The sequence below is a fragment of the Monodelphis domestica genome, chromosome 1 (assembly GCF_027887165.1).
Source record: "Monodelphis domestica isolate mMonDom1 chromosome 1, mMonDom1.pri, whole genome shotgun sequence".
Classification (NCBI taxonomy): domain Eukaryota; kingdom Metazoa; phylum Chordata; class Mammalia; order Didelphimorphia; family Didelphidae; genus Monodelphis; species Monodelphis domestica.
The window spans coordinates 464,156,003-464,178,518 of NC_077227.1; the positions used below are offsets into that span (position 1 = coordinate 464,156,003).

The window sequence follows — 22,516 nt, forward strand, 5'->3', positions numbered from 1 at the left end:
TTGTAGGTGTTCTGGGTCTTAATCTAGAGTCCATGGCTATGAAGAAAGGGAGTGTCTAGAGGTAGGAATAGGTGTGTACTTAACCTGCTGGCTCCTACTACATCAGAAGATATGCAATAAAATGGTGCTTTACCTTGATAAAGACCTGAAATTTGTTTGTGAAAGTGGACTTGCGAAGGATTGCAGCTTGTGAGTTATTATGAAGTGGTGGTTTCCTGCATTCTTGATGTTTCTCTCAGAAGAAATCACACAGAATCAGACTTGAAATTCATGTTATGTCAAAACATTCCCTGATATATCAATTGTATTGGAACAAATTAACATTTTTTGAAAAAATGTTATAGAAGAATTGACTGTATTAGAATTCATACATTTGAAGTCATAATTACACAAGAAAATCTGGTACTTGATTCTAGCCCAATGGAAATATGTGGTGTGAATTTAAATTATGCAGACACTTCAGGAGTTTCATTAACTTGCATTAATGAGGATCTAGCTGTACATAATTCTGTAATCCTCTAGAGGTGTGTAATGAGAATCAATGTGAATTTTTAAAAGAAGTTATTCAACATTCATCATAGATACTCAAATTCTTAAGATAAACCCCAGATGAATCCACCTTTCAGTATATCCTAGTTTACAACACAGTGAATAAACTTGAAGGTCACAGTTACAAGGTGACAAATACCCTAACATAACAATGGGATTTGTTCTAGTTCTAGAAAGGAAATTTAATTAGTCGTATTAAAGGGAGAAATAGTCTTTTTAAGTACTTAAGTACTTAAGAATCATCAGCTCCTTAGATTAGAATCTGTTGTCTGCTGTCAGGGACAAGAATTTAAAACTGGAATTCCTTACTTTCTTATCCAAAGAAAAAGTCTTTGTGAAAATATTTAGGTGTAGGAGTCATAGCTATCCTAAAGCTTTTGATCAAACTATTTAATACTTAGTTTTTAAAAGCTTCATGACCATGTTATCTAATGACATAGGATATGAGTGAAGTACCAGAATCTTCAATCTGTTCTTAATTATTTGAACCTCACAGTGTTCTCCTTTGGTTTCCAAAGTATTTCGTTGATAGAAATGGGTAAAAATATTGTTGACCATGCCTAGCTGTGTGACCCCGAGCAAGTCACTCAACCCCAGTTGCTTAGCCCTAACCATTCTTTTGCCTTGGAACCAATACCTAGTAGTGATTCTAAAATGGAAGGTAAAAAAGAAAATGTGATTGCCTTTATTAAAGTAGAATATAGAATTCTTATTGTATTAGACACCCTATAGATCTCTTTTCTTATATCAGTAGATGTGATCATATAAAAATAGAGTTGATAGGCAATATGGTGTCAAGAGAACTGGGTCCAAATTCCAACTTTTGATGTTTACTAATCATTTTGACATTTTCCAGTGCCTGCCTTGAGTAAGCCTTGAATCCCTAAACTTGAAGAAAATTAAGCTCTTTGACTTAGAAGAATTTTAGAAGTTACCTTATTCCAGCTTCTAAACCAGTCTTTTTAAGTGATTACAATGATTTATTAAATTTCAAACTTGAGTAATAGTGGTTTCCCACTAAGAACACTTAGTTCCTAGGTGGCACAGTGGATGAAGAACTGGACTCAGAGTCAGGAAGCCTTTAATTCAAATCCAGCCTTAGCCATCTACTAGCTTTGTGACCCTAGGCAAATCATTTAACATCTATTTGCCCTACTTTCCATAATTTTAAAATGGAAATCACAATAGCACTTATTTCTCAGGGTAGTTATGAGGATCAAATGAGCTGTTTGTAAAATGTTTAGCACTGTTGCATAGTAGGCCTTTAAATGCTTATTTCCTTCCTTCTTTCCCTTCCTTAGAGTCCTTCATTATTCCACATTTATTGTGCACCTGCCCTGTGGGAGGCCTACTTCTATGGAAAGACCTGAGGTAGAGAGGCAGAAAGACAAAGGGAATACGATCCCTGCCCTAAAGAAGTTTACATTCTTTGTAAGATTGATTGATGAATCTCTTTCACCTCTAGTTACCTGATCTGTTTTCCAAAGGAGTAAATTTTTTGTCTGTCTTCTTTTTTTTTTACCTTACCTTCTTAGTATCAGTTCCTATCCAGAAGAGAGGCTAAGGGTAGGCCAGTGGGGTAGAGTGACTTGCCCTGGCTCACACAGCTAGGAAATGTCCAAGGCCAGATTTGAATCCAACTCTTCCTCAGTCCAAGTTTGGTATTCTTTCCACTGAGCTCCCTAGCTGTTCCCCCTCCCCCAGCAAATGTTTTCTAATATTTCATCTTAAACAGTGAAATAATTTGAATGTTTTATTTACCATCTATCTCAGTGGCTACAGTAGAATTCTCAATCTTCCTTTTTCAGAAATTCCTGTTAATCTACAAACTGTGTATGAGGTATTGTACAAAGCACTGTGGGTCCCAAAGACAAAAATGTAACAGGATCTTTGCTCAGGGAGCTTCTATGTTGTTGGGAAAAAACATCTCGTATAACTATATACAAAAGTAATGCAAGTGAAGCAGCTAGAGTGAGAGCGTGGGAGAGTCAGGAAAGAAGGTGGCATTTGAACTGAGTTAATCTAAGAGGTGGAGGTAAAGAGGAGAAACATTCCCAACATGGGATATAGACTGCAAAAGCAGGAAATGAATGTGTGAGGAATAGCAAAACCAGTTTGACTCCACTGTAACATTCATAAAGAAGACATGTTTAGTAAGCCTGAAAAAGTAGCTTGGGCCCAGATTGTAAAGGGCTTTAAAACAGACAGAGGCCCTTGTATTTGCTTCTGTTGGTGATGGGAAACCACTGGAGTCTATTGAGCAGTCTTATACTTTAGGAGAAACATTAAGACTACTTTGTGAAAGATGAATTGTCGAAGGAACAGGAAGAAGGCCAGTTAGGAAACTATTACAGCAGTCTAGATGAGAAGTGATAAAGAGCTGTATGAGTAGAAAAAAGGAGGCAACTAGGTGACTCAGTGGATTGAGAACCAGGCCTGGAGATGGAAGGTTTGGGATTCAAATCTGGCCTCAGAAACTTTCTGGCTCTGTGACCCTGGGCAAGTCACTTAATCCTAATTGCCTGACCCTTATTGTTCTGCCTCCTGCCTCCGAACCAATATACATTATTGATTCTAAGGCAGAAGATAGGGATTTGTTTGGTATTTTTTTGTTTGTTTTGTTTTTGAAAGAAAATGTCTCACAAGTATTCTAGTGCCTTTGCACTTACATAAAATCAGGCTACATTTGCTTATACAAGGGTATTTAATTGTTCTTGATATCAAAGAAGGGTTTGATCTGTAGGTAGGTGATGATGGGAAATGACTGTAAAGATAAAAAGCATCAGTAAAATTAATTTTTTTAATTAAAGCTCTGAATTGAAACAAATAAGAAACTTTTCAAAGATGAGAGAAGCAGCAACTTTTTGTTCCCCAGAAAACAATTCTGTGGACTGATAGGCAATCTGGCAAAAGATTAACCAAGTAAAGGTCAAAAGAAGAAACAAGTTGTCCATTGGAGGCGGGAAAGGAATGGGAAACAAGAGGGACGGGTAAGAAAATCAAGGCAGATATATGTTGCTTGGAGAGCAATAATAGTGAAGTCTGCAGTCTTCTTCAGGCATTTATCCAAGACATGGCAGAGAACCTCTCAGAAATCTGCCATTTGCTTCTAGTAATTCATGAGGGAACAAGTGATACTACTGAGTGGAATCTAGAATGCTTTGCTAAAGATAACAAAATCTTAGGCAAGAAACTGAAGATCATAGGAGCAATAATAGGTCTATAATTGTCCATTGAGGACAAAGACTTCAGAAGAGAGCAGATTTGGAAAACAGATATAGATGGGAGGTCCTAAGTTCAAATCTGGCCTCAGACACTTCCTAGCTGTGTGACCCTGGGCAAGTCACTTGACCCCCATTGCCTAGCCCATACCACTTTTCTGCCTTGGAACCAATACATAGTATTGATTCTAAGACAGAAGGTAAGGGTTTAAAGAAAATTAAAATAAATGAATAGGCAAGGAAAACTTAGTCAAGTGGTCTTAATTTTGTTAAATAATTAGGGTTTTTTAACTTCTTCTATTTCCTTTTTTATTTCTACTTCAAGTGATAAACTCTATAAAATATAATTCTTGGAGTATCGGATATTAATTTATATCCTACAACTGTCTATGTCCACTAAGGTAGATATGATAAAGAAGAGCTACATTACAGGAAGAGTAGCAATGAAAACAGCCAGAGTTTCACAGCAGACATAATCAAAGGAAGTAGATATATACACCCACACCTACAGATACACATGTATCTTATAACACAGTATGTGTTACAAGCAAGATGACCCAATGGTTTTTAACCCTAGAAGGCAAATTTTACCTCATAGGTGTCACTGATACATGGTGGAATGAGATCATGACAGGACTATAGCTTTGGAGTAACATACCTTATTTAAAAGAATAGATTAATTTTTTTTTTTTAAGGAAGTACGGGATCAAGATGGGAAGATATGGCTAAGTCAAAAAGCTAAAATCACAACTGAAGTTTTATTTTTTGTCACATAATTCTTGAAGTGCCCCTTCCTTGCTTTTAGTGTTTCCTGTGGCTAGAGAATCACTTCCCCTTCCTGGGGAACTTGTCGCTGAAGGCCTAGGGCCTTAAATCATCTTCTGCAACTAGAAGATAGTTTAGAAGAACTGCTTAGTAGCATTACAGGGTTATCCAGGAGCTGCATTTATTTGTCTTTATAGAACTACTGAGATACAGGGAAATACATTCCCTACCCTTGAACAACCTCATTCCTATATCTGTAAGAACCAGGACCCTGAAAGTTCTCCTTTCTACATGTCATCTAGGAGACTTCCCAACTCTGGTTTATTAATAAACAATAAGTTAAAAAGAACTAGGTGATAATAAACTATACATTATTTAAATTACAGGTATTGTTGATTACAAGTTAGTTTTACAGTGTATTGTGCTTTGGTTTTATTACATATTACTATTATTGGATGTGTTTGATATTTGGGTCAAAGGGGGATGTTTTAGGGGAGGAGGGATCTAGGAAATCCTCCATGATGAAACCCTTACCTTCTAACTATCTTAACTAACTATCCATTCCAAGGGAGAAAAATGATAAGGGCTAGGCAATTGAGGCTAAGTGACTTGCCCAGAGTCACACAGCCAGGAACTGTCTGATACCAGATCTGAACTCAGGACCTGTCTCTAGGCCTGACCCTTTCCACTGAGCCCTCTAGTTGTCCCCATAATTTTTTCATTTAGAATTATTAGAAACAGAATTTGTTTTATTAATTTTTGCCTTATGGACAGTATCATAGGATAGACTTTGTCTTCAGCTGTTTCTGCACATGTCTGTTGAAGGCTATCCTCCTAGATCCTTAATCCTTGAGTATGAGTGCAGACATTCCTGACCTTGTTAGACTAAGTAGGGTGGAGCAATGTAAAGTTCACAAGACATTCCTGATTCTATTAGACCAAGTATCTCCATTGTTATAATCAGGAGATTACAACTTTATCTTCCCCTAAAGTGTAGGGTGGAGTAGTTTTAAAGTTCACAATAGCTAAAGATGAGACTACTCACCCAATATTTTGTAGTACTGGGTTAAGATCAACAGAGATAGAAATAGAATAGGTATTATCATTATAGTAGACTGTAGACCACCTAAACCTAAAAAGGAAAAGATGGGTTTGTCACAGGGGCAAGATATAGTAGTAATGAAGGACTTCAGTTCTATTCATGTTTTGATTCTCACCAGTGAGAGAGAATTGATTGGGTTGGAAATGATGGTAACCTTAGATGGAAAGTAACCATTCCATCTTAGGATTTGTGATAGGTATGGGGAGATGAGGCAAGGATAGCAAATTTCAGCAGATTCAGAGGGGGGGAAAAAGAGATAGGACTGAAATTCTGCAGAAAAAATTTGCCCAGAAAGGGTTGCAAACTTGCAATAATGACATTCTGATGATACAAAAAGAAATCATTCTAATAAAGGGGAATATTCCAAAGAGAACAATGTGGATACACAAGGGACTCGCCTACAACTTTGATTTTAAGAAGACAAATCCAGAAAATGCTACGGTAAAATAGATTTTTGAAAGATGAATACTAAAAGATGGCATCATTCATTAAGAGTAGAGTTGGAAATACTCTAGTCCAGAATGAACTGGCACTAGCAAGGAAATATATAGGTAATAAAGGGTGGTTTTTGCATTTCTTGATTAATTTGTATATATTGGGGATTAGAAGAATTAAGCCATTTAGCTCTGTATTCTGGAAACTATGCTGGGGTCAAGGCACTTGTACCTATGTCTGCTTCAGTTTCTTCAACCATAAAATGGAGATAATAATAGCACCTACCTCCCAGGGTCTCTCACTGATCCTGCTGCCACCACTGCTGTTCCACTTTCCAAACAGGTGCATCACAGAGCTTGCCTAGGAGCTTTCCCCACCCTCACCATTATCCCTCATCTCTTGTGATCAGTCATCGCATTACCTCTGGAGAGGTCATGTCAGTTGACGGCTCTATTGTTTCACCTACCGACCCTTGGCCTGGGATGGTTACTAGAGAGGAAGGCTTCCCATTCCTGCTTTTAATTTTGGTTGGTTCAAAGCAGGTTACACAAGGTGAGCAGGTATATAGATATGGATCAGTTATGATCTATATCATACAACTTCATTACATTAGCTTTGCTCTCAAACCAATTCTTTAAAATTTTGCTGTTATAGCAATGCAATGATCCAGGACAATTCTGAGGGGCTCATGAGAAAGAACACTACTCACATCCAGAGAGAGAACTGTGGGAGTAGAGACACAGAAGAAAAACAACTGCTTGATCACGTGGGTCAATGGGAATGTGATTGGGGATGTACACTCTAAATGATCACCCTAGTGCAAATATCAATAATATGGAAATAGATCTTGATCAGTGATACTTGTAAAACCCAGTTGAATTGCTCGTTGCTATGGGAGGGGAAAAGGGAGAGAAAGAATATGAATTATGTAACCATGGGAAAATATTCTAAATTAATTAACTTTAAAAATAAAACTTTGCTGTTAACTGTTGAGTACCACTAGCACCCAGGTTCACAATATCATCATTCTTGACTCCTCAATCACCTTCTCCACTTATTTTGCCAAACCTTGCAATTTTTTTTCCTCTACAGTTTATCAAATAAAGCCCCTTCTTTCCATTCTTACAGCACCACCCTTACTTCAGGACCCTGAGTACTCCCACCTGGACAATCAAAGTCACAATCTTACTGGTCTTCTGACTCACATTACACTATTCCAATCTTCCCTCAGCATGAAAATGATTTTCCTAAAGGATAAATCTGTCCCTTCCTTCTCCCTCTCACCCCCACCTCCATCAATCAATTCTAATGACTCCTATATTACCTCTAGGATTAAATATAAACTCCTCAGTCATTTCATCCTCATTGTAACCTAGCACCAATCTCTTCCCAATCTTTACACTACTCTTCTTGCACTTGATCTAATCCAACCAAACTAGCTTTCTTACTGTACCTTACATCCATACAAAAACACAACTAAAGTATCCCCAGGACATGCATAAGAATTTTTCTAAAGTAATGAAATATATTCAATCACACTGTTCTCATTAAGCAATTATTGTATTTTTAGTGGGAACAAAAAGGTTTTCAGTACTCTTAATAAATTTTTTTTTAATTTAAATACTGTTTCATCTTAATCTTGTTTTCTTTCTGTGTTTTATGGATATTTTGTGAGGAGAATTGACAGGGATTAGACATTGGTATAAGAACTCCTTGATGAAAACAGACTTCCTTTATCAATGCAGTTTGGCACTTTCTTTTTAACTTATAGACTTAGAGAGTTGCCTTAAACAGTGAGAGATTAGATGACTTGAGTTCTGTATTGTACAATTATGTATGAGAGAGAGGCAGGATTTCATATTCTACACTGTATGTTTTTAAATATATATGTAAATAATATGGTCATTTATTGGCATATGTATATAATTTAGAATGTGTATTGGAAGTATGTGATCAAGTCCACTGGCATCTCAAGTCTGCCATCTCTCTCACCAATCATCCATCTCTCTCTGCTGGCTGCTTCCCAATTGCCTACAAACTTAACCCCTATCTCTCCCATCCTCATTGTTTATCCCTGGTAGTTGTTCTGTATCTTTCATCCCTTTCTTGGGTAAATCCTTGAGAAGGCCAGCTATAATGCCCACTTTCTTTCTTCTCACTCCCCTCCTAACTCAGAGGCAGCTAGGTGGATAGAACACTGGACACACCTGAATTCAAATTTGGCCTCAGTTTGGTGACCTTGGACAAGTCACTTTAACCTATGTCTGTGTCAGTTTCCTCAGCCATAAAATGGGAAGAAGAAGAAGAATAGTACCTGCCTCCCAAGGGTTTTGAGAGGATCAAATGAGATTGTAATAATAATAGCAACAACAGTAATAATAAAAAGCTAACATTTATATGGCTTGATTCAGTTTTCCTTTCCACAGTACTAGATACTGCTAAGCACTTTCCAATTATTATCTCATTTGGTTCTCACAACAACTCTGAGAGATAGGTACTACTATTATCCTTATCTTACAGATGAAGAAACTGAAGCAAACCAAAGATAAGTGACTTACAAGGTTGAAGAGCTAATAAGTGTCTGAGACCCAGATTTTTAAAGGCCTCACCCTCTGAAAAAGAAAAATTTGTGAAGAGATGGTTCCAAGTAAACATCAGGAAAATAAAACAAAAATCACAATGAGTTAGCATGGCATCATCAAAAAAATAAGACATCCTAGACAAATCTTTTTAGTATTGGTTCCAAGACAGAAGAGTGTTAAGGGCTAGGCAATGGGGGTTAAGTGATTTACCCAGGGTCACACAGCTAGGAAGTGTCTAAAGCCAGATTTGAATCTATAGGGAATCTCCCAGCTAGGCCTGGCTCTCAATCCACTGAGCTACTCAGGCACCCGCTCCCCTTCCCCGTCCCCAACAAATCTTAAAAACTTTGACAGGATTACTAAAACTGGTTGATGAGGGAAATAATAAATTTAGTTTACCTGGGTTTTGGGCAACTATTTTACAGAGCTTTTCTTGCTATTATTGAAAAGATGGAAAAATAAGGGCTGAGATCATAGTATACCTAGGTAGATTTGAAACATTATATGACTGGATCTAGAGAATAATCATTGAGTCATGAGTCAAGTGTTAACTTAAAGGAGGGTTCTAGCAGAGTGCCATGGATCTATCTTTACTTGTGTCTGCCCTGTTTTAATGTGTTTTTATCAGTGATTTGGACAAAGACATATGGCATTATTATCAAATTTGTGAATGAGACAAAAGCTGGAAGGGAGAGCTAACAGATAACAAGATTCACAAAAATCTTCACAGGTTGAGAACATTAAACCTATTCAAATAATTTGAAATAGAATAAAATTAGTTTTCCTTTCACAAGTAAATAATGAGGGGGGAATGCACAGCTGTTCAAAAATTCATCTGTAAAATATTTACAGATACAGGCTGGAAGTTTTAGTAAACTGTAAGTTCAGTGAGAGTTAACAGTGTGATAGAACAGTCAAGAAAGTGAATATAATTTTGAGTTTCATTAAGAAATACCTAGATAGCATCCAGGAGAAAGGAAATCAATAGCCTTTCTGTACTCTGCCTTGATCAGACTACATTTAGACTATTCAGGCAGGGGCAGTTAGGTGGCTCATTGGTTAGGCTCTTGAGCCTGGAATGAGGAATTCAAAATAGTTGATAGCACTCAGACTCTGAGCAAGTCACTTAACTTTTATTTTCCTTAGTTTCCTCATTTGTAAAATGTGAGTGAGTTGTTGTGGGAACCAGTGAGATAATAATTATAAAGCACTTTGTCCAATATGTGATAGACATGCAGTAAGTGCTATATAAATGTTATCTATTATTATTATGGATAATATCCTAGAGAGAATGTAGATAACTTGAAGAGTAATCAGAGAATGGCCTCTAGAATGATTTGCCTCAAGTTCTGCTTTATAAAGATCCACTGAAAGAATTGGGAATATTTTAACTGGAAAAGAAAAAATATAAAAGTTTGAAAACTGTCTTCACATAATTTGAACTGTTACCTGAGAAAGAGTGATTAGGCTGGTTCAGGTTTTATTCTGTTTGTTCCCAGGGAGCAGAACTATGATCAGTATGTAGAAGTTACAATGAGGCAAGTTAAGGTCATAATAGTTTCTCCTCACTTGAAATAAAGATTGAACTAGTACTTTGAAGGTACTACAGAGAAAATGCTTTTTTACTTCTGTTGAACTTGATGGCCTCTGAGGTCTCATCTAATTCTGAAATTCTGTGATAAATGCAGATAAAAGAACTAATAAAGTAAGCCAGTAGAGTACATGATAAATATATCAGATGAGAAGCAGCTTGGCATAGCTGGTAAGAGCCAGGCTTAGAACTAGAAAGATGAGTTTAAATTCTATTCATATACAAAGGAACCCACTTGACATGAGGCAAATCATTTAATACCTTGGTCCTCTAGGGGAGTGGTGTCAAACTCAAATAGACATGAATTCATATTGACTTAGAAAGCCACAAATGATGTAATCCAGGTGGTTGTGTGTGTGTGTGTGTGTGTTCCCAATTACATTTTTCTAAATTCTTTATGTCTTAGTAATATCTTTTTTTAGGCAGAAGGGCAATGGCTAGGCAAGTGGGGGTAAGTGACTTGCCCAGGGTCACACAACTAGAAAATTTCTGAGGCTACATATGAACCCAGGTCCTTCCGACTCCTGGCCCGGATTCTGAATGCTTTGCCACCTACCTACCCTTCCAATTACATTTTAATCTGGTCCCCTGCATTCACCTTGAGTCTGACACCTCTGTTTTAGGCAACCCTTGTAAGTTCTTTGATCCCCCAGTGATTTTATTCTTTTTTTCTGATTGCCTACGGAAACAATTTTTGACATTCATTTTCTTTCCTTTTCTTTTTTTAAAACCCTTAACCTTCCATCTTAGAATCACTACTGTGTATTGGTTCCAAGGCAGAAGAGTGGTAAGGGCTAGGCAATGGGAGCTAAGTGACTTGCCCAGGATCACCCAGCTAAGAAGTGTCTGAGGTCAGATTTGAACCTAGAAAATCCTCCCATCTCTATTCCTGGCTCTCAATCCACTGAGCCACCTAGCTGCCCCCATGACATTCATTTTCTGAAATCTTGATGAACCAAATTCTTCTACTCCCTCCTTTCTCCCCTCTCCAAGTCAGCAGGCAATATAATATAGATTACACATATGCTGTTATATAATACATATTTGTCATGTTATGAAAGATACATACATACAAGAAGACACTTATGAAGGAAATAAAGTGAAGAATGGCACTCTTCAATCTGCATTCAAACTCCATTAGTTCCTTTGATGGGAATGGATAACATTTTCATCATGAGTCCCTTGGAGTTGGATTGCTGATAATAATTAGGTCATTCTCAGTTAATCATCAATAAATAATCCCTTAAGACTCTTTTAAGTTGCAGAGAAGGTAGCAGGCTGTATGGTTAGAGGACATTTCCTCATCTGGAAGTTCTCTATGTCAGCAAAACCATAGGTCCAGAACTTTTCTTTTAAGTGATAAATGCCCCACCACTGGGAATGAGCCAAATTTTGGAAGAGGGCAAACTATCTCTTTATGTTAGAGGGAAGGGTATATTCAAAGTAAAGGCAAGAATCCTCAAGAAATTTGGCAAGCATGATCAAGAAGAAGAAAGTTCAGAGGAATAATGGTAAAATTACAGAAGTATATGGATGCCTGATTGTGAGTTTTTAATATTAGGATGAAGTGTTTGAATTTCCTTCTTAGAGACTGTGGGAAACAATGAAGAAAACCGTGTATTACAGTGACCAATCTGGTGGCAGTGTGCAGAGTATGTTGGAAAGAACATAAACTGAAGGCAAAGAAATCATTTCAGTAGTTTGCAGTGACCTGACCTAGAATTATTCAATTCTAGCATCTGATTAAGTGCCTGCTATGTGCCAGGTACTGTACTAGGCCCAGAGGTAACAAAGACAGATATAAAAGTGGTCTCTACCCTCAAGGAACTTATATTTTATTGGCAGAAATAAAAAGTACATATAAATACAAAATAGATAAAAGTGATTGAGAGGGCAGCTAGGTATCTCAGTGAATAGAGAGCTATGCCTAGAGATGAAAGGTCCTGGATTCAAATTTGGCACCAGACACTTAGTAGCTGTGTGACCCTAATCATCTTAACTCCATTTGCCTAGCCCTTACTGCTCTTTTGCCTTGGAAATGATATAGTATTGATTCTAAGATAGGAGGTAAGCTGTTTTGTTTTGTTTTGTTTTTAATGATTGGGATGGAGGCAGGGAACGAGCACTAAAAAGAGAAAAAATCAGGAAAAAAGTAGAAACTCAAGCTGAGTCTTGAAAGGATCTAGGGGTTGGAGAGCTTTGCATGCTTGTGCAACAGTAGGGGAAGGGGGGTAGAATACCAAGTAAAGTGAATACCAAGCAGGCCAGTTAGGCTGAAACACAGAGGGAATTGAAGAAAATAATGAGAAATTAGTCTAAAAATAATTTGGAGCCAGATTGTGAAGGACTTTAAAAGTTAAACCAAGGAGTTTGTTTTATCTTAGAAGCAATTGGGTACTACTGGATCTTTTTGATATTTCCTTTCTGTTCTTAAGACATTAAGAATAAATGCCTTGCCCCAGGTTACATTGATGTAAGATTCTAATTCAAATCTTCTGACTCCCTGTCCAACCATCTATAGCAGATACCTATCTTTCTGTCTCTGAACTAGGATGGTGGCCAGTTTGATTGGTCTGAATTTAGGGTGGTAGAGGTGAGTCCCAAAATAGTAGTGTCATGAAAGCACAGAAGTGGAGGGGAGAGCCTTAGAAAAGTGCATGGAAGACCCTTTCTTTGAGACTAGGGAGAAAAATGAGGGTTCAAGTATAAAGTGATTTTTAAGATTGGGCAGATTGCAAATGAACACACTCCTACTAAATGGCTTCAATATCTAAACTAGGAGATAAAAGTGTTGGGTGAAAGTCATGCTAGAATCAGAGGGTGGAGGTTTAGCACAGTAGGTAAGAGGACTAAGGAAATGAGTAAAAGATATCTTCTTCCCAACCCCACACCTCCCCACCAACCCCTTACCTTTTATCTTGGAATCAGTGCTATCAGTTCCAAGGCAGAAGATGGAACAGGCTAGGTAACTGGGCTTATGTGACTTGCCCAGTATCACACAGCTATCTTGAGTATCTGAGGCCACATTTGAATCCAGGATCTCCCATCTCTAGACCTGACTCTGATCTACTGCACACCCTAGCTACCCCTAATAAAAGATCTTAATTGAAGGTAGATAGTATGAATTTGTGGTAGACCGTAGTTATTTATATATGGAAAGTTTGAATGAAGCAGGCAGATGGGACTATTCAAAGTTTAGAAGAGTCTCAGTTCTTCTTTAATCACTGAATAGTTACGCTAGTCATGAAGCCTAACTTGTGTAAGAAGTCAAATTATCCTTTAATTCCATAGAGGGAAGATCAAATGATAGAATGTTAAAAGAAAGGTATATAAAGGTCATACAAGAAAATAAACAATAAGGATTTGTCAAATTTCCAAAAAGTCTAGGACTCACTTCAGAATACTTATATAGCTTTGGAGACCAACTTTTTTTTTTTTTAATCTATCCAAGATTTGCAGATCACTACTATACAGGTATTAAGTTTTATCCTAATTTGATGCTTTGTGACTAGTGAGTCTAAGGTTTTGGTAGAGAAGATTTTTTCTCTGAAACTGTCGCATTTTGCCAAGCTTAGTCCTATCAATTTGGGTAGATCATTGAACTTGGTATGTTTTCCTCTTAAAATGCTATTAAATCTGTTCCAGAAAAATAGGCCTATATCCTAGTTTCATTTTGCCCATTGAGGGTGAAAAAAAAATGCACTTTTTGATGAGCGAGAAATAATTATCCAGCCCAGTTCATATCAGTGAAGCATTGACAACTGATCTCTGGACTTAAAATTTGTCCCTCCCTTTCCCTGCTCCCAGGGAAATGTATTCCATGTAATAAAGAATATTTTTTTAGAAGGAAAAAACAAATCAGTGGGCACATCAAAAACAAAAGCCCTTGATATCTCCAATTTGGAATTCCCACCTCTAAAAAGTAGTGCAGAAAAGTGGAGGAAACTACTATTGGAAGTATCTCCTTGGAGGATTTAATTTTTCTCTTGTTTTGTGATTATTTTCTATTTACATCATTGTTGCCATTGTGCATGTTATTGTCTTCATTTTCAATCAATTCGTGTCATCTTTTCATGCTTCTCCATAGTCATATCATAGCACAGTAATATTCCATTTAATTTAATGGTTTATTTAACCATTCCACAATCAATGGGCTTCTGCTTTGTTTACAGTAATTCACTACCACAAAAGATATATATTAAATTTTTTATAATCAGTTCCATCCTTAGGGTATATGCCTGCTTAGTAGTAGAACCTCTGGATCAAAGGGTCTGAATAGTTTGATCACTGTATTTGCATAATTCCAAATTGCTTTCCCAAATGGTTATACTAATTCATAGCTCTACCAGCCCCTCCAACATTGGCTATTCCTATCTTTTGTTGTCTTTGCCAATCTACTGAGTGTTAGCCAAAACCCCAGAGTTATTTTAATTTGTATTTTTCTTAATAGTGATTTGTAACATTCTTCCATATGGTTGTTAATAGTGTACAGTTCTTTTGACAATATTGGTTTTTGTAGCCTTTGGTCACTCACCCAATGAGGAGTGGCTTTTGGTCTTTTTTATATGTGTAAAGCCGTCTATATCTTGAATACAAAACCTTATATGAGAAATTTGTGGTAAATATTTTTCCCTTTAAAATATTTCCTTTATCCTAGAAACATTGATGTTATTATTGAAGAAATATTTCAATTTCATGTAATCAGAATTACCTTTTATCTCTTGTAATCTCTTTCCCATGTTTGATTCAGGAGATGCTGAAAAGACTCTTAAAGAGAACATTTCACATAGAGAGAACTTACTTTCTATGTAGATATTGTGCTTTTCTTAGCATAGGTAATGCCTTGTTTTTATAGGATGAAAAATCAATTAAAAATCTGCCTCTATGTATAAGTGAGTGTACATGTGAGAATTCAGTTAAGGTAAACCTTAGAGCAAGATGAAGTATTATCAACTAGCAGACACCATTAGAAGGAAATGGGACTGATTTTTATTCAGCATTCTTGCACTTTTTTTTGGCCATAAAATGACTGTAGTTACAGTTAAATTGTGCACAATAGGTGTATCTATGCATGTGATGAGAAAGGGAACATTGCATGGCCTCCAGAGTTTGACCTCCTCCCCATCATTAAGGCTATGGATAGATGTCTTAGGCCTGGAATTATCAGTTTGCAGTGCTTCAACATGTGCCCAGTACCCTTTTCTCATCTAACAACTGGTCTCCATTTTTAGGAGCTAAATGGGAATGTCTCAGAAAGAATGAAACTTCAAATTGTATGTTTCAGCCTTGGTCTACATCCATCTACATGAAGAAAGAAGATATTTGACATTCTTGAGAATCAACTCAAGTTGTTAAATCTGATTTTGAACTTGAACATAGAATTCATTCTTTCAGTATAAAAACAGAAGCTTTCCATTTCTTTGTGAAATGGTATCTGATTTTATTTTCAGTATTTGTCTATCTGTCAGCTAAGCATTTAGGCATTCAAAATCAGTGTCCGTAAAACTTAGAACATGTACTTGGCTGTAAGAAGGTGATGAGAACAAAATTTAGAATGATTTGTGAATAAGAAGCCCACTTAACTGCTAATATCAAGCAAGTGAACTAAGACAGAATTGGTCATCTTGTTTTGGCTGTAATAAACCGTTTGTAAAACATGGTTCTTAATCCATTGTCCATGCTTATGACTAACTTTGATTGAGACAGGAGCTGATCCTTGGATCAACACTTAGCTATGCTCTCTGGTGTGTAATTTTGATTTGTCATGCTCTTCTGTTTTAGTCTTTATCTTCTATTCTACTAAGCAGTTTATTCTCTTAAACTAAGTTGTTCTTTTGGATGGCATATCAAGAGAATCATAAAACCATAAACATCATCCTTATAGATGTGAAAAGTAAAGCCTTGAAAGGAGAAATGGTCGTTGTAAGTGACACCTACCTCCCTGGATTATAGAATGTTGGTAAAATGCTATATCAAAGGTGTTGTTATTTTTTATTATCATTGGAAAAACTAGGCCTATAATAAGTCTCTTGAGACTTGGTAAACATTTTCACTCTGAAATGACTTTCTTTTTTCTTTAATAACTTCCTATTGATTTCTTTAAAGACAAATAATAGAAATAGATTTTAAAAATAAGTTAATAGAAACTTCTAGCCATAACTAGAGAGGGACCTACCATATAAATTATTCACATTTGTGACTTAATATACCTATCATTGTCTGTTGTAGGCATAATCCTCTTCTGAAATTGAGATAAAATTTAAAATCTTATATCAATCTTATAACTTTATTGTACATTATTCTCTCCCTTTCCAATACCTCCACCCCAGCGTAGCTTGGCTCTTTGTTCCTCACACCCTTACATGTGGTACTCCATCTCCCATCTCCAAGTCTTTACACCTCGTGTATAGAATGCACTGCCTGCTCAGCAAAGCCTCCCAGAATCCTTTTCCATCAAGATATGCAGTCCGGGCTACCTTTTTCCCTCCACTTCTAGTCTTTCCTCATTTTCCCTTATCTTTCTATATATGTGTATGTTTTATTCCATTTGTTGTCTTTATTAAAATATAAAAACTTTGCCTGTGGAGTTTGTTTCATTCTTTGTGATTATATCCCTTCAGCCTAGCAGAGTGCTGGGCACATAATAGGGGCTTCTTGGTTTATTAATACTTTTTAAAATTTGCAATTGTCTAGCTTTCTTTTTGGATTGGATCAGCATCAGAGAATATCACCTAAGCAATTCCTTTCCTATCTGCTTTTTACGTTGATGAATATTCTAATTGGAACATTTTATATTCAGAACAGAAATATGAAAAAGGTCAAATTACAGCAATTAAAACAGCAATTCTCTTATCCCTAAGATAGGTATATTTTTATAGTATGTATTATTGATAATCTTGATGTTTTATTGAGGTTGTTATTTAAGGATTGACCCAGAAGAAAATAGCTTTGACTCTCTGCCTACATGTATTTATTTGTGCATTTTACTTTTCTTTGAAAGACATAATCTTATTTTCTTAATTTTAAATCAAAGACTGAGGGTTAAGTTCATACTGTAGAAATATCATTTGAGAGCCTTGGATTTTAGATGTCAATGCCCTTCCTTGCTTGTCTTTATTCTGCCTGTAATCATTTCCCTAAAGTCCTGTTTCTGAATCCTTAGTTAATTAGATGTAAACTTTAGATTGTTACTTTGTAATACACGGGTTTATGCTTTCTAAGTTCATGTGTTGGATAAGACATCTGCTTTTGCTCAGGTTGAAAAAACCAAATGGTTTTGGTTTTTATGGGTTTTTTTGTTTTGTTTTTTTTGGGTGTAGCTAGAAAAAAGAGAAATTGCCAACTGACCACAATATAAGGAGTGGCTGAAAGGCTTTCAGGAAAAATTTAATTAAAGGATTGTTGTAGTGACAAGGTTAGCCCAGTTATTTTTGTTTTCATTTTAAGTGAATTTGAATGATAATTTCTTAGTCTAAAGCATTTAGTGTATGTCTACTGTGTTCTAAAGCATGGTGTAAGGGTCTCTAAAGAGTTAAAAGGAAGCAGAAGGCACAGATCCTGCCCCTATGGAGCTTATCATCTAATGGAAGAATTAAAGCAAACACAAAAGGAATATATATATATACATATGTCCATAGTGACTGCAGCTGTCATTGAATGATCTTTAATAATGCCTTGAATGAGGCTAAATCTTTATATGTGGCTTAAAAACATATCCTCTCATCTTTACATTGGGTTTAAATTAAGAGCATGAAGGAGATGGTGGGTTTGAAGGATTTGGACAAGAAGGATTTTCTCCCATGACTCTCAGCATGGACATACACAGATCAATTTCTTATCCTGTGTTCAGCTGGACACTGGGTTATAAACTGTGTTGATCGAGACATCCCCTCCTGTTTCATATCATAAAACTCATTCATTTCAGCCACTGAGCCTAAATTACTGTTTGCTTTTCTTTCTTTCTCTGTATTTTTTTTAAATGATAAGAACTTGTATGGGGATGAAGTTAGTTTATCCGTGCTAATGCTTTGATTTTTCTTTTCTCTTTCTCTTTGCCACAGTAGGTAACCAGTTAGGGGCCCTGGTACATCAAAGGTAAGCAGTGGGTTATGTTTTATTATTTATTGATTAATTCTAATTGTTTATTGATCCACCATCTGTACTGGAGTGTTAGAAAGTCAGAGGTTGAGAATGTGCAAAACTGTAGACTAGATTTCTTTAAGGCTGAAGTTTAGGGTTAAAAAAAAATAACCATTTCTCAAAGACTAAAAGGATAAATTTAATGTTTTTTAGTGTTTAAAATTTAAATATTAACATGCAAAATTATTTTAAATCAGAATATAAGATATTTTATTTCTCCTTATTTTACATTGAATTTTTAAGAAGGATATATCAAATTATCCTCTTGATCTAGAGGATATCTAGAGATTTTTCCAGTTCTTTAGAAATGTTTATCCTCTTCATCTAAGAATAAGAGGAATAAGTGATACAGGATAATACTCATAGTTGACAAGCAAGTTCAGTGGATACTGCATGGAAGTGGTTAACCAAAAACCTATGTTCTACTGGTAGGGACATATACCAAGTGACCTTAAGTAAATAGTCACTTAACTCTTCTCTCCTTCAATTTCTTTAATAAGAAATGCTCTCTGCATGTTTCCCTAAAGCATTGAGTCTTACTGAAATCATTTTTATGATGCTTTTCATACCTAAAAAAGAAATTCTATTAGCCAGAAATATGTACTGTTTGTAAGAAGAATATTAATACTAAAAAAAAAGAAATTAAAAATACATATTCAGGATTTCATTTTAAAGCACCTTACTATGTCATGAGTTCCCTTATATTGTATCAGATTGTGTGACAAAGAATTTAGTGACCTCACCTTAACATGAAAAGCCAAAAATGTGATTATTTTTGTTCTGTAACAACATTTAATTATGATCTAGAGTATTATAAAGAAATGTTACAAAGACTTTTCAAATTAACTACCACTAATGAGCAAACTCTTATAAGAAAGTTTCATCTTTGCTAGGTTTTTAAAAATACTTAATAGAAGAAACCATTAACAAATAGCAATTGAGATTTTTAAGATGAAAAAGACCAACTTCCCTAGTTATTTTTTATGTTGAACCAATATTTTTGTTGTGATCTTGCACATTACAAGGAAGCCCAGAGCCAAAATAATGCAAGGAAGATGCTAGAGAAGACATGTGAATTTTCCACATCAATTTAACTTTGGGTTTTTTCAAAGTAAAACCCCAGTAATACAGAGAATTTATTTGTGCCATGTGCCATAAACATTTACTTTAGCTGTGGCCTCCTGACTTTATTTGGGAATGCATGTTCATAGTTAGCATTAGCTTCCCCATTGGGACAAAGCCTAATGTGAAAGGAAACAATATCTTTTAATATATTCATGAAACTCAATCTTAGCATTAATGTTTCAAAAATAATTGGAAGGCCTAGAATTGCTTATTTTCAAATAGTCTACATAAATGCCAGGAATGACTTTATGTATCTACAAACCTGAGGATGTGCATTACAACAGAAGAGTCTCTCCCTGTGTTTTTATCACAGCTATCTAATGGGAAGTGCTTTTTACCCTATTTCATTTCTCTGAGCATAAGACTTCACAAAAACATGTACTTTATTCAATTCTTTCCATGGTGGTTAAAAATCCAGCTGTGTATGTGGTGTTTAAAAATGCCAGTTTTTTGTTTTGGGTTTTTTTTTTCCCCTATCTGCATTTAGCTTCCTCCTAAGGTAAATGTTTAGATTTAATTGCTTTCCAGGGTGTTAGGCAAATTGGATATTGTCCATAATATGGTATATGGGAAGTTAGGAAGTACTCCTGTTGGTTAATTTGAGTGAGTCAGTGCAATACTTATCTTCTAAAGGAGGAGAGGGAGTGACGACTAGATTGGGTGCTTTTTAACAGGAGTGCTTAGAAAATGAGTGAGGTAATTATTCCTTTCTACTCAACACTGATTAGACCTCAGTTGGAAAACTATGTTCAGTTTTGGGCCTTATACTTTAAAAGACAGAGATAAATTGGAAGGAGGCCAAAGAGCAGTGAAAAGTTTGAAAAACAAGGCATATTTAGAAAAGTAAAATGGTGTTTCTTGGATATGGAGAAAAGAATGCCAGAGAAGTGCAAAGGTCACCCAGTGAGTAAAAGAATGTTATTAAGTAATCATGGACTAGTTGCTCTTATTTGTCAAAGCGGGCAAAGCAAAACATGTGAGAGTTAAGCAGCAACAGGAAATATTTAGGTTAAATATTTTTTAAAATATCAATTTAAAAAGATTTGATAATTGAATATGTTGGTATAGTAGTCACCTATACTGTTGAGTCAGCCAACTTTGGGTACTTTTTTCAGTTCAAGTGATAGGAGGCAAGATGCTTGATCTGAATGATTTAATATGACTTTAGGGCCATTGTCAAAACTGATGTGATTTTGCTTGAAACTCTAGATTTATTATCAGTTTAGGAGAAGATAGAGAATGAAAGATGTAGCAGCATTTTTCATTATATTGACTTGAAATCTTACTCCTTTTTAGGGCGGTAATAACAGAAGAATTCAAAGTGCCTGATAAAATGGTTGGGTTCAGTAAGTATCTGAGTTGCCGATTTCCTAAGCATTTACTCATTGCTTTTACCTTCTTCATTAAAGAATAAACATTTGCTTTAATGTCTGACAGATCAGAAATGTTGCCTTTTCTGAAACTAACCTATATTTGGTGACCAGTTACTTCATGGTGCAGGACATGATAGACTTGGAATCAGAGGGTTACATTGTACTCTTTCACCTGGTTGTAAGAAAGACTGGACCAAAACCAAAAACTTTTAGAAATTATTTTGGCTAAAGTTGCTTAAATTGATATTCCAAAATAGTATAATTTAGAAGCAAAACTATTTTTCTCTTAAATTCACGAATTTATATAATGTTAGAGTGGGAAAGAGACCTTAGTAATTGAATCAATTCCCATCCCTCTTTTACTCTGAGCCCCAATGTAAACTAAAAAGTAGATGCTGATTATTAGGGAAAGTCAGGATGGGTAGCAAGTTCTGACCCTGTTCAACCTTGTTTCAGTTATTGGCAGGGGTGGTGAGCAGATTTCACGGATTCAAGCAGAATCTGGTTGCAAGATTCAGATTGCACCAGGTAAGAGCTTTTCTGTCTTATGGCCCTGTGTGTGCTTGTCTTAAAGTTACGCCAATTTATCATTTTAATAGCTTATTACTTAGAATTTATAAGTTCTTGATCAAAGCCCAGGGAGATAGATTTATTCCCAAACAGAAAACAAAGGCAGTATTTATCATTGTCCTGGTTTTACAAGTAGAACAGAAGAAAGGGATCTAATGAGGGCAAATCTTATTTGGCTCTATTTTCTAGACTTGTAACACAAAGTAGACCCATGGTACTTTGGTGTGCGACCTTAATTCTTCTAGACTTCCAAGATCTCTATTAAGAGTATTTTGCCTGACTCTCCAGGGCATAAGGGAGTTATGTGGTCATTTGTGTTACTGGTGATGAGAAGTGTTACTCCTAGTGAGTTACAGAACTGTGAAGATCACTGTTCTAGACCACCAATTTTCATTATTTTTATAGTGTTTCATCCATATTGGCCCATATCAAACAGATTTCAGGAATACCTTTTTAACTGTTTTGTTGCAGATAGGGTTTTTGGTAGTGTGCCATACGTTCTTTATATCTCTCTGTTGTTTACCACATCCTGCCTTGTATTAGAATTATTTTATGCTTGCTTAGCCCACTACTAGATCCTAAATTCCTTAAGATCCATACAGACTGTTGTGCTACTTATCTTTGTGTCTTACTCAGTTCCTGGTATTGGGGCAGAAGACAGTTCCTAAAAGTGTTTTTTCTTTATAATATAATTTGGGTTTAGATCTAATTAATATAGTAGGTAAATGGCAATAGGGATAGAAATTTGAATAGAGGGGTATTTGTCTTTGTCATTGAAATAAAATATTTATTATAATATTTTAAGATTATTTGTTAGCTTATACCTTAGATATAAATCATGTTCTTGCATAGAATACTCTTTTCATCTTTATCCTGGAGGAAGACTTTGATTTAATTGTTCAAAATATGAATTTGAAGTACATAGTAAGCATATCAGTGTACTTAGTGACTTAATAAAACAAAATAAAAGTATACCTAATATGTTGGTTGTTAAAAGGATGAATATTCATTATACAGTGTCACAGAATTAGTCCCTTGTATCAATGGTTTGTCAGATATTTATG

General features: G+C 35.7%; 1 protein-coding gene across 5 annotated transcripts in view; it reads left to right on the top strand.

Annotated features, from left to right (window-relative positions):
* The window catches only part of FUBP3 (far upstream element binding protein 3), a 71,615-nt gene that overhangs the window by 20,477 nt on the left and 28,622 nt on the right, over positions 1-22,516 (top strand). For 4 of the 5 annotated variants that reach the window (XM_007475157.3, XM_001369593.5, XM_056812563.1 and 1 more), the window contains exons 3-5: positions 18,306-18,339; positions 20,806-20,855; positions 21,339-21,410. In XM_007475157.3, coding sequence (XP_007475219.1) covers positions 18,306-18,339; positions 20,806-20,855; positions 21,339-21,410 — 156 coding nt within the window. The remainder of the gene's footprint in view (positions 1-18,305; positions 18,340-20,805; positions 20,856-21,338; positions 21,411-22,516) is intronic. The other variant, XM_056812562.1, reaches the window with a different exon arrangement.